We start from the raw sequence: 13,400 nt of genomic DNA, 5'->3' as shown, positions 1-13,400 counted from the left end.
CTTCTAGATAGCTGGTCCTGACCACATTAGCCACTCCTCAAACGCCAGGTGGCCAGATCAGACTTTCTGGTGCTTCCAGTTGCCATCCCTCAGACCTAATCTCTTGTGGCTGTGTGAGAGAGGTTCTTTCAGTAGCTCAGAGAGAAAACTCGCTGTTTTCTGCAGTCTGGCCCAGTCTTAGGGCCTGTCTGGCTGGCTCCCCAGCCTCTTGCAGTGCTTGCAGGCTGTCTGGTTGTGGTGGCTCCGTGCACCAGCGTGCACCCACCCACGCAGTGTGCACGCGCGTGTCTCCAGTCCCTGGCGCTGCAGGCTCACGGGCCCCTGGCATCTGTGGCCATCTCCTCACTTGCAGCCATGCATGTGCAGATGGAATGGAGCCATTCCCACACCCAGGAAAACTGAAGTCTTCACATGTGACTGGAACCTCTCATCATCTGTTTTTTGCATTCTCCTTCCTCCCCAGCCCACCTTTGATCCCACAGCGAGTCCTCTGCCCTTTCAGGCAGTAACCAGTAACCCCATTAGGCAGCTGGTAAACTGGCCTGGAGAGTCTCTCCTGTTACCTAGGCTGGTGGATGGATCATCTGCCTGGTTCATGGGCTCTCTTCCCTTGTGAATTGGGGCTGTGTTTGGATACTCTGTGTGCCTTGTTTAGTTTGTTTCACTTTGCATAATTTTCTGCTTTCTATTTGTGGAGACTGGCCTTTAATCACATAACAATAATAGATGTGAGCAAAATATCCTTCCCTAGTACTGAAGGTGACCATTCCTGTCTGACTAGTAACCTGTCTGAGGTAACAATGACTGTACCTGTTTGTGAACAGGTATATGCATCTCCCTAGCTGTATAAAGCAATTGTTTGTAGTCCAAGCTTTCATCAAATTTCATTTTGAGTAAGAAAATACCTTAATGAGTGGCATTTTAAATGATCTTAATGTGAATGACAAGAAGAAAATGTTGTCCAATTATTCCAGTATCTTAATCCTTTATATGAAAAAACTTTGGGGAATATGGTAGCATGTGGTCAACTGAGGGAGATGGCTGTTGACAGGAATGTCTTGAGCTAACATTAGGTAAATTGCATACATAGGTATCCTAGTAACACTTTTGTTTTAAATATGCAGTTTATGAATCAAACCCAAGGCTGATAATCTTGTGCTAAATGGAATGTTTGAAAGGCCTGATGTGTCAGAGAAGTGACACAGCCATTACTTCAGATTTGCCTCTTGCCTTGGTAGTTTGGGTAGGGTAATACTCAAGACAGCTAAGAAAATTCTTGTTGACAACTGGAAGAGGAATCTCCTGTAATAATAGCATAATAGTCTTCCAAACCACAAAACTCTTTTGGAGAGATTTTCTATTAATTTATCTTAAAAGTAATGAGAAATAGTTACTTCAAAAAGCTAGTAGTAGAGATCATAAAGATTGTTCTTTGGATAAGTGCAAGACCTTATGTGCCTTGGAGTTTTTATAAAACTTGAAAAGCCACAAAGAGTAATGCAAGAAAGAATCAGGCAAAGGGAACTCATGGTTTTCTACTTCAGTAAAGAGTAGTGCAGATATCCATGAAATAGAGTTGCAGTCTATATTTCCATTTTTTTGTACCTGGGTATTTATTTGTGGAGAGCATTCTTAAGTCATGAAATAAAATTACTTGCAATTTCTTGCAAACACATTTACCTACAGAATACAAGGATTTCCTGTGATCTAGCAAAGAACTGCACCATCCCCCACAGCACTTAACTGAGGCTTTTTGAAACACTGTTTATCAAGTCGTTTTTCTCAAGTGTTACAAAAAACAAAAATTGCTAATCTTGACATTTTTTAATGCTACATTAAGCTGTTATTGTCTGGTATTTGCAAAACATTGGCCTTCACAAGTGTCAGATTTTGCTACCAAGATGGTACTGATTAATTTCAAACTTGCAAAGCCAACTTTCAGTAGAGTTCTGAGCTATAGTCCTTAAATAGTGCAGATGAAAATCAGCAGCTTTTGTGTCGGTGTTCTTGGACATGTCTTTCATTCACAGATACTAACTTTCAAAGGAGAATGAACACTACTGGCTTTGTATCACCAGGGCAGGGAGCAGAGAAGGTCACTCAAGAGAGTATCTCTTCCTTTACAATATTCTGCTTACTCATTTCGGATTGTAGTTCTTGATGTTGATTTTCTCACCAGAACCTTTGAAATGCACACTTTTGTTTCTATTTAAAAATATTTCCTATGCTGCTGTTGCATGAAATGTAATGGTGAACTAGTAAACCCTGCTTTTTTTTAGCTGTTAATGTAGCACAAGTCAATAAATTATTAGTCTTGCTTTTAGTGTGTTGAAAGAAAACTCGTGAAATGTTGTGATTATTTCTGTATTGCATTAACCATTTGTTACGAAACAATGGAATTCCTTGGTGCTGCTAAGTCCTGTTTTTTATTAAAAATCCGACCTGCATGTTTGCACTGACTAGAGTAATGGCTGAATAGGGATTGTGTTAAATGGACAATGTAACCTCAAAAATGAAAAGTTACAGTTGCTCTTCTGCTTTGAGTAGACAAAGGTATTGAAAAGGTGAAGTTCTTTCTAGCAATAACTGTTGCCATTCACTCGTTACTCATTACCTATGGGCTTAATTTAAACCTAGAACATAGATGCATGTTTGCACTGACTAGAGTAATGGCTGAATAGGGATTGTGTTAAATGGACAATGTAACCTCAAAAATGAAAAGTTACAGTTGCTCTTCTGCTTTGAGTAGACAGAGGTATTGAAAAGGTGAAGTTCTTTCTAGTAATAACTGTTGCCATTCAATTGTTACTCATTACCTATGGGCTTAATTTAAACCTAGAACATAGAAGGATCCTCAAAAATCTCAGCCCCTCTGTTTTTCTCATTCTGAAAATATATGAAGAGTAAAGGCTAAAGGATGGGACCATTTTACCTTTAAAAATTCTGATTGGCTTCTAATACTTTCTCCTTTCTATTCACGTTGCATTACATAGCCAGTTTTCTGCCAACTAATTAACTGTTAAAGTTATGCTTGAGCTAGGACACTATCAGTTTAAGTTTGCCATAAAATCAGTAACATTTATATAGGTTATTTTTGTCTTATTCTGTTAGGTGTAAGAATTTGTCTGTATCTTTCTGGAATTCCTATTGGATGCTGCCCTCTGATGTTTGTGGAATGAACTGCTTTTGGGAAGCTGCTTTTAGGTAGGATGTTAAATAGTACTTTATTGTTTGATTGCAGACAGATGTAGCTGATGTTTTTTGGCTCTTTAGCAAGGTGGCAAAACAAAATATTTTGATTACTTCACATGCATTTCACGTGCTTATATTGCCTTAGCTGTTTTTTTTCACATTGCATTGTGTTCTGGAATTATAGACTCAAGTGTTACTACCAAGAGTAGATAATTTCAATTATATTGCTTCATTAAATAGAAACTTGCTAACATCTGTTAAAAGCTTGTCTGAGTATAGTCTGAAAAGTTAATGATAAATTATTTTCCTGAATTAATATTTGCTGCACACTAATACCTATGATATAACTTGCAATAAAATGATATGCTTAGTAAGTACATGTGGATTTTTTAAATTCAAGTTACATGTTTTGTAGAATTTAAGGAGGGTACTTCATCCAAAAGCACTGAAGAGACCATTTTGAATGTCCTTTAACATTTAGTATGTTAAAGAATAGACTGTCTCCTTAATGCTGCATCTTTAACAATAAGTTTAAATGTTTTGACAGGGTGGCTCAGATGTTTTGGGCTGTCACATTACACAGGTAGATTGAAAAGAAGTAAGCTGCTTGTTAGGTAGTTTCTGACATGCATAGTTCTCTTCAGTATATAACCAAAGTTGTAAGTCAGTTTTTCTTACATTTAAAATTTTGCTGATCATCCTTTGATATGGTTATCTTTTCCTGTTAGTATGAAGCTTGAATATTTCTGGGAAAGCAAAGTGGAATAAAAAAGCTTAGTTTCACAAGACTTAGTAATTTTTGAAAATTATTGTGGGAAGGTCTTTAGAGCCATTATTCCTCTCTGCTTGTGTGTTGTCAGTGCTTTTTAAGCTCAACAGGATTGTCAATAAATTCCTTAAGGACGTTACTTAGATTGATTTTTATTCTGTTAGTGAACTTCATCTGCAATTTGGGGCTGCTGAGTTTTTCTCATTGCCATTGGTAGGAATCCATACTGTGTCAATCCGTAGGGATGCACATGACTTTGTTAGGCAGAATTAGCTATCTGATCAGACAGTAACAACTTCTTTTCCTTATAGGTTATGTTTGGGAGTTCAGCTTTATGAAGTTTAGTGCAGTGGGGTAAATGAAGTGCTGGTGTAGGGGCTTAGCTTATGCTAGGTGGAGGGACAGGATGTGATTGTAAGTTTCATTTAATCCTTGGACATCTGGAGGAGTCTAACACTGGCCCAGTGTTGAGACAGGAGAGGGTCTTGATGTCTTCTGATCCCACTAAGCAGGAAGAAGTCGAGGAATACAAAGTAATGCACAAAAATAGCAGAAAACTTCCTTTCTGGATATTCTGTCAGGCTTGAGACAAGTAGAACCTTGGAACTAGAAATTGACAAATCCCATGCAGTTTATTTGCTCATACCTTAAGCTCTAACTTGTACTAATCTATTAAGAATTCCATATGTGAAGACAATTCTGTTGAAGTATGCATTGATTATGACTTTACTCGATGAATCCACTTTCATGGTGAAACATGGTTCATGGTGAACGGCTAATGTTTGCAGAATTTCATGTTTATACATTTGGAAATTGAAAGAAAAAAAGCTGCTTAAAGTAGTAAAGGGTGTGTCGTGTTCAGATGAAACATTTCACATTAAGCTGGATTGTTTTATCAATATCTTACTGTTAAATTAATCCCCAAATGTTGTGCTGACTTCAGTGCTTGTTGAATTCTTCAGTGAGATGCTCTAATTTATCTCAGAGTTAGAATATCTCCTTTCCATTTTCCACTAAGTTTTTAAAACACTGGGAGCTTTTGGATTTTTAAATACTTTTGTTGAAAAAAAGCTTGTAATCTCTCGGTTTCTAACTGGTAATTCCACTTAGCTTTTTTAGTTCTTAGGGGTCATTACTATGGCTGTCTGACCAGGATGATTTCAGTGGTTGGATGTTGCAGCTAAGTGGGTTTTAACTTGTGTTGCCTGCTAAAGTAGAAAGTTTCACTTAAATTTTTGGGTATATTGAGCTTCATGTGGTGTGGTTATATTGAAATGAATTCTGATAGTCCTGAAAAAAGGAATTTCTCTAAATTAGCAGGCTCATTGGAGAATGGGGCTTCTATTTTTATAGTCAATTCAAAATTACTCATGTATTGTAACTTCAAACCTAATCTACTAAATGAGTTGGCATTGAGTAGATTACATTTGGACATCATATGCAGTGGTATCATTAGTGTACTTTTACAACATAAGCTCTTGATTATGACATGTTTTGCATGCAGTGCTGTAGTAGAACATTAAGTTAAATAAAACCTAGAATTTTCATCACTTTCAAATCCAGATAATGTCTGTAGTTACCTTGATCCTACTTGTAATAAGTGTGGGAGTGATTTAACAGCTGGATTTTAATCAGTGTAGCTTTGCTGCCTTTTTACTCTGCCCATTTGCTTTGTTTTTCTGGTGACTAAAGACTGCTGGATTAGGCTTCTTAGTGGTTGATTTAGATCAAACAGGGCATTAAAAGGAAAAAGGATGCAATAAGTAAGCCATCTGTATTGTACTTACATCTCTGCCATTTGATTTTCTGAGGTATATTGTAGTGTCAGCTTTGAAATAATACAGTTTGATTATGTGAAAATACTTTCCCTGCACAGTTTAATGAATATAAGTAATGATTTTTGTGCTAATGATGAAAACCACTTATGTTACACCAAATTACATGGAACTGTATACAGGGTATTCCTGAGGTTTTGGTACCCTCTCACCTGTGATTTCCATGTGTTATGTGAGAATCCACATTACCCTTGTACAAATAAAGGTGAGCTCTACTGCAGTTCCTTGTGTCGAGTCTAAAGGACAGAGCTAAGCTTTTTGTGAAGCTAGTGGGTATTTTAGTGCCAACAAAATTTGTGTTGGGTTTTTTTTCCCCAGGAAGTGCAGCTGGGATGCCATGAAGGTTCTAAAAAAGTAAAACCTGTCAAAACATACCTCTGTAGCTTACTATCAAAGTACAGCTTCGTAGCTGTAATTGACCTAGAAATGCTAATTTAATATACAATGTGTCATGATAAACATCTTTAAATATAAGGCAGTGTCTTGACAGACAGGCTCTGGAAAACCTTGTTATAGCAGATTCACTGAGGATATCATCTATGTTCTTCTCTCTCAGAGGTTATTAGCAGCAGAATGAATCAGTATAGAATGAAGGTCTACACTTGGCACAGAAATACTTCAGGGCAAGGCTTATACCTGGCATTTTGCTGTTGCTTAGTAGCATGTTTTAAAATGCATGGTTTTTACCCACATTGTCAAAAGTGGATTGTTTTAAATGTGTTTCTTAAACTCATGGAAGTATGTGTGGGGGTTTGTCTCAAGTGTTTATTTTATTTTTACTGTCCCTAACCCTCCTGTAATTAGTATCCTCACAAAAGTGAACTTCTCTTATTTCTTCCTGAATCACATCCTGTCATGGCATCCTGCTCGGTATCTTGTACTAGGTTACAGGCACATTCTTTTCTATTTTAATTACCAGAGGTTTTTCTTTCTCTGCAGTAGCCAGGACTCACACATTATTGAATTTTTTTTTTTTTTTTTTTTAGAAATTAGGTCTGTCAAGTTTTCTTTATTAGTCTATCCAGCATCCTTACTACAATACATTTTGTATTTCACTCAATTGTTGCTTTTTTCCAGCTTTTCCACTAGGTTCTCCCACACCAAAAGATAAGGCTATTATTAATTAGAAATGTGCATATAAAAACATTTACATTTGTGTTTTTCTGCTTCTCAACAAGTTTTTTGAAAGTATCTCCTCGCTTCTGAAAGCATCTTAACCCTTGGAGGACCTGTATTTGACTTTCACTAAAGGTTCATATCAGAGCTGTGATTCCTGACACCAAACCTGTTTAGGTTCAGACAAGTCACTGTTCTTGTGAATAAATTTTATTTTGCTCATTGTCAACTCAGAAACTGATGTGCTAAATAAAAAAAGTAGTGCCAAATGGTGTTGTGTCACTTGGTTATAACAGACCAGTTACCTAAATGAGCACGGTTTTCATTTCCTTGGCTTCTGGGGAGGTAGGTGCAGTGGAAGAACGATGGGGAGAAGGGTTACGAAGGTGGGAAAAGAAGGGAGCAGTTAAAGGCAGAAAATTTGGGAAAAAATCAGTGGAAAAACTAAAGCCATTTAGACATAATACTGAAGAAGGAAGTGAAATAAATAATGAAAAACATAATTGGCTCTGTGGGTGGAATATGTTCACATTGAAGGTGAGACTGCAGAGCTCAAGCGGATAAGCTCTGCTGAACAATTTACACTTCATACTGCCTCTCACATCAGGAAGAGGAAAAATGAGGGCTATTGGTAAACAGTGTTCCTGGATGAAGATGGGGATAGGACTTCTCTCTGGGAGTGGACAGAGGTGTGTATGAAAGGGAGAGGAGCAGCACTGAGGCCTGCTTGCTGAAAGGCGGTAGTGGTTCCCCGTAGTCAGTATGCAGGGAAGTCAAATGCAGCTTATAATCACTAAAGGGTGTCTTTTCATGGAGTCTGGAGTAAGGACCACAGTTCTGAAGTCTTTTACCTTCTGCCTGAATACATTTCTAGGATCCAATATGTCTCATGCCCTTTGTAGTGGATAGTCCACAGAGGGAATGGTGGCCTGTTCTTTCCAATGGCTTCTTGCTCCATCTGCTTCAGAGATAAAACTTTATGTTGTGAATTTATGGATCTGAGGCCAGCTGTTTCCCATTTGGTACGAGCTGAAATTCAGTTTTTGTTAGCTCTAATTTTTTTTTTTGCATTTAAAGAAATAATTTTAAGCACAGATTTAAAAATATTGAATTCATAAGTCTGAAAGTTACAGAAGAAGTTGTGTGAGCAGAGTAACTGTAACAGCGTTATAACTTAATCAGTTTTTTGTTGTGTAGCTTAAAAATCTTCTTTTATTGACAGAGGTCACTAGATGTAGAAATAATAAACTACAGTCTTTGAATCTTAGTGCATTGTAGTGTTTCTTCAGCATAATTTTTGTCATACTTTATTCATGGAAAGCTGTTTTTTACATGTAGTTTAGGAGCTTGGCTTTCAGCTATGCAGCTTGTAGGTTTTGCCCTTATTTATCACATGACCTTGTAATATCACTGTAGGCTCTCATGATTTCAGGGCTTAATTATTGTAATTCCCTTTTCAGTGGATTAGTGATGAGGCTAATCTGCTGCTTGCAGCTTGTTCACACTGCAGCAGTGTACTTATTTCTGGGTTTCCCTCATCATATTCAGCTTGCATTGTGGTTTTTACATTACTACCTACTACATGGTGTAATGTTTAAATTAGCTTTATGTATAAAAGTCTGAATGGGGCATGTCTTGATTATATTTCAGAATTCTTTTTTATTGTGAGTGTGTGAACTAATTTTCAAATTTTGCTTCAAGATCTAGAAAAAGTTTCAATCTGCAGATTAAATAATCTGAATATAGATGTCTGCATATTGGTGTCTATGTCAGGTAGGTCTTAAACAGTCACTAAAATAGAAAGGGCATAGAGGATGACCAGCCATTTAGCTGCTGAGATGTAAGTTGTTGGTGTTAATCGGGAAGCACTTGGATATCCTAGACATCTTTTTAGGACTAGTAGACACAAGATGATCTTTGAAATACTCAGTCTTTTTAGCATCTGGAGATCAAGTGGGATATTGTAGAACTTACCAAATGGCACTATACCTATGTTAAAAAGTTGATTCAAGCCTTAGGTGTTTACTTTGAAATAAGGTAGATTACTCTCTATACTCCATAACCTGCTCACTAGATCTCTATTGGCTTTAGTGAGACTTCAGACACAGTTGAGGTGAGCATCTTCATTTAGGTTGCCCTGTTTTGGATCTAAATCTGACCTGTGAAGTCTTTCCATGTGATTTTTAATAATGCTCCAGACCTTAAGACTTGCTGCTTAATCTATAAAATTTTATTGAAAAAAATTGAGGTTTTTTTTAGTTCCAGGGCATTAAATTCTTTCAAAACTCAGAAATGTTTTTTAAATGTAGTAATTATTTATGGCATTAAAATTCAGTAGTTTTACAGTGATAACTTTGCTTATAGTTTGTCTTGTGGAAGTAGGTCTTCTGTGTGTAGGTCTTCTGTGCCTTAAAGAAAAGAGGCATATTTGCATATTATCTATTGCAGATTTAAAGGGAAACTTGTTTGTATTTACATGGTTGCATAAATTGAGTGGAGAGTCACATCTGGTAATTTCTGTTTTGAAGCGTCTCTCTTCAACAAGTTTCTAAGAATGGGTGATTTGTCAAGCATTTCTCTATTGTTAGTGGTTTGGTAAAGTCTTTTCTAACTTCAGAATTGGTTTTGTGTGCATAATTTGGCATTAAACTTGTAATTTAAATCTTCAGATACTTTTGGTTCTATTAGCCTCCTCCTCCCATAGTCTGTGCAAACAGCTGTGCATAATATTGTTTTCCACATGGGATTTGAGTTGATGTGTGTTTAAAAGCTTTGAAACCTTTTCTGATAGCTTTTCTTTCTAAATGTGTGAAATCCAGGAGATTTTTGGTATACCAAACTTGTTTGCCACCCAGCTAATGGTATTTGTCTGATGACAATTTTAGTTTATTATATTGAAGTAGTGAAATAACTTTAAAATGTGCCCTGTAGATAATACATTCCAGGCACATCTCACGATAACTGTTGCTCAGGCGTCTTCAGGAATAAAGGATTCCCAGTCCCCACTCCTTGCAATGATTTGCCTCAAGGCCATGGACAGTGTGTGTGGTCAGTGTACCTGAGGGCTTTCCCAGAACCACTGGGAGCGCCAGGCATCCCACACGGCCATCTGAGCTGTTCGTTTCCCCCCTCATCCAGCCCACGTTGTACTTCTCCAAGATGGAAGGACAGGAGAAAGCTTTCTGTATTTTGTCAGTGCTTGGGCTGAAGGGTGTGTTTGACAAAAAAGGACTTAGTGGAGCAGAAAATGAACAAAGCCTAGATCAGTCAAAAATGTCCTTAACGAAACTTCTTGAAAGTTGGTGTTATCTCACTTTTGTTGTTGTGTTCACCTCTGCTGTATTTGTATTTTTTTCCCTATGTCTGTATTTAGTCCAGGGAAAGGGGATGTATAGACTTAATGTACTGTCAGCCTTTGACATTTTGATGTAGCTTCATGTAGTCTTTCTTTTAGCATAGCTGTTTTGATGAATTTCCTTGCTAGTAATGAATAGTAAGATTATAAAAAATAAATGTTTGTGTATAGACCTTCCAGACCTTTTTTTTTACCTTGTAGGCTGGGGTGGTGGAGGTTCAGGTTAAATGGAAGCATACATATGAGCATGTTCTGTTGGTTATACTTTGCTGGTTTAAGTATGGTAAAGGGTATTTTGTTAATTTCTTGCTGCAGTAATTAGTAGAGTTTTTCTTTAAGCCTGTGCTAGAAATAATGTCAAATGAAAAAATATTTTTGTATCAGATATGATTATATGAAAACACATCCTTCTGAGAAAATGCATCTAGCAGTGGTGGCCTGTGGTGAAAGACTGGAGGAGACTGTTACTATGTTGAGATCAGCCATTATTTTCAGCATCAAACCTCTCCATTTTCATATTTTTGCTGAGGACCAGTTGCATGAGAGTTTCAAAGACATAGTAAGTATTCAAAAATGTATTCAATCAAATTGTAGCACAATTTGTAGTACAATATACAGCAATTCTGCTTGTTTGATAGAGGCAGAAATGCAGGAGTCTAAGGTAATAAGGTATTCATAGTGTTGGATGGGGATCTTTGAAATCTTTTCATGTGTGAGAATGCCAGCTGCTGATACCAGAGTTTCTCCTAGAAACAGACCAAAACTTTCTGATTTGTAATCTTGAATCTGTTAAATACAAACCTGATGTTCTGAACACAAACCAGTTATCTTGTGTGAGCTTATTTAGAGTTGGCTTTACAAGAAAAAATTTTAAATCTTAAATCCTTTTTTTGTCTCTGTGCTTACAGCATGAGTCAGTCTTATACTGTTAAGAGAAAGTGAAACACCAGTTTTTGAATATGGTGGATACAGTTATGTCTAGTTTTAGTAAATTTCAGTTAATGAAAATTACATTATGACTGGAGTAGCAGCTTTAGAAGCTGATGAAGCTATAACTGGAGGGTTTGACTGTTTTCGTGCTCAAAATGTCATATTACTGTGACATTAGTATGTTGCACATGCTAATTTATATACACTGTTATGTAAACAGTAGCTGTGGTAAAAATGGAGTAAGATTAAATTTGGAAATATTTCATTGCTATTTGTTCTGTGGTAACTAGTTAAGAGGGTTTTAATTAATATACTTATTTTTTGTAAATACTTGTTTTGCTTCCTCTTCCTTTTGCATGAGATCTGATATGATGTGTTTTCTTCATAGTGGCTTGCAGGTGCCACTTTTTGTTCAAGTGTTTTGATTAGCTGACAAATTCTTGGATTTCTGTTATGGAAAAGAAGCATTGCACTTGTGTTCAAAGTATCAATTTGAATTGCGAATTGATTTTTTTTTCTGTTTTGGTAATAGAATTGAAGTAATTTTTGTGATTTCTTATTTTCACATAGCTTGAAGAATTTCCCTATGAAGGAAAAGTTAATTACACATTATATCCAATAACATTTCCATCTGAGAGTGCAGCAGAATGGAAGAAATTATTTAAACCATGTGCTTCACAAAGACTATTTTTGCCAGTAAGTTACTTTGTAGTAGGACAATCCAGAAGTCTGTTTATGAAGCATCAAACTGTCCTTGTTATTCTGATTTCTGTTTGGTTTTAAATTAAGAACTACTACTACTCCTTAAAGTTGCTTTTTTGGCATCCAAAAAAGCCCTCTGAATTTAATGTTTTTCTGTGGCACTAGTACCCTATGGCATAAAATTCCTTTTCTCACTTGATGCATTATGGCACAGTATCCTCAGAAAGAGGTGTAGGTCATGTCGTCATCTTGAAGGTGAGATGGATTTATCACACCTCATCTCCTTATTCCATTGGAAAGTCTCCTGTATGCTTGGGTCTGGGAAGTGCTAGAGAAAGGAGACAAGGAATGGGCTCTTGTTGCCACTGTTTTGTGCATATGCTCATCTAAGACACTTCAGAGGACATACTTCAGGCTTGGGGAATGAGAGCCATGGCAGCTATCTCCCAAAGGTGGGCTCTTGACACTTGTTTGATCAGCTGCATGGGAAAGCGAGGGAGCAGGAGCCAGAGAGGAGCTCCTGTTAGGGTAACACCTGGCCTCCCCCTGCTCCTAAGGAGCCCTGACATATAACATGTAAAATGAGTGCCTTTGCAATGCTGTTCTATCTGAAAATTATTTCCCTCTACAGAAATTCTTAAAAATGTGAGGAAAAGGAATGATGACAAATTTATTGATTGCAAACTGTCATTGTAAAGTGAATTTATTTGCCTGTGACAAAAATTTGTTTAACTTTCTTGTGTTTTATTAAGGGAAGTTCCATAAAACTTAAAATTTTGGTTTTAAATTTCTTTCCCTCACAGTTAATCCTCAAAAATGTGGATTCACTACTGTATGTTGATACCGACATCTTGTTTTTGAGGCCTGTTGATGATATTTGGTCTTTTCTGGGAAAGTTCAACTCCACACAAATTGCTGCAATGGCACCAGAACATGAAGAGCCTCGTATTGGGTGGTATAATCGATTTGCTAGACATCCCTATTATGGAGTAACTGGAATTAATTCTGGAGTCATGCTAATGAATATGACACGTATCAGAAGGAAATATTTCAAGGTATGTGTGTTGCCACAATCGCATTTTTGATGGATTTCAATATTTTAATTCTATTTCTGTTTAATATTCATATATATTTTTCAAAATGTTTTTTTCTGTAATTGTAATAGTGCTCTGAAAGTACACTGTGTTTAAAGCAGTATCTATTTTTTAAATGTCATTCACTGTAAGACTTGAATTTCAAGTGTTCTTGACTGATTTATTTTTTCTTAGTTTTGAAAGATCCTTTGACTTGATACAGTTTGCTGTAAATTACATTTGCCAATAGATATGCACACATTATTTCTTCACTACAGTCATCCCAGAAAAGCAGTTATTGCAAACTTGTAAAATGTGTGTAGGTGTATGACCAGAAGGTGGTGCTAAAACATTTAGTAAGTTGTTGAAAACTGAGCTTTCCAAATTTTGATCTTTTACATTGTAGCCAGGTGATTATCACCCTAAGT

At 36.7% G+C, this 13,400-nt stretch overlaps 1 protein-coding gene across 2 annotated transcripts in view; it reads left to right on the top strand.

The window, feature by feature from the left end:
• GXYLT1 (glucoside xylosyltransferase 1) overlaps positions 1–13,400 on the top strand; it is a 28,586-nt gene that overhangs the window by 5,021 nt on the left and 10,165 nt on the right. The window contains exons 1-4 of one of the 2 annotated variants that reach the window (XM_039726854.1): positions 3,112–3,204; positions 10,652–10,826; positions 11,768–11,893; positions 12,703–12,954. In XM_039726854.1, coding sequence (XP_039582788.1) covers positions 3,152–3,204; positions 10,652–10,826; positions 11,768–11,893; positions 12,703–12,954 — 606 coding nt within the window. In that variant the 5' untranslated portion in view covers positions 3,112–3,151. Of the gene's footprint in view, positions 1–3,111; positions 3,205–10,651; positions 10,827–11,767; positions 11,894–12,702; positions 12,955–13,400 lie in introns of those variants that run through there. The other variant, XM_039726855.1, reaches the window with a different exon arrangement.

The sequence above is a fragment of the Passer montanus genome, unplaced genomic scaffold, assembly GCF_014805655.1.
Source record: "Passer montanus isolate IOZ18808 unplaced genomic scaffold, ASM1480565v1 scaffold6, whole genome shotgun sequence".
NCBI lineage: Eukaryota > Metazoa > Chordata > Aves > Passeriformes > Passeridae > Passer > Passer montanus.
Note: the sequence above shows the minus strand (reverse complement) of the source record. Positions and strands in the feature narration are given on the sequence as shown.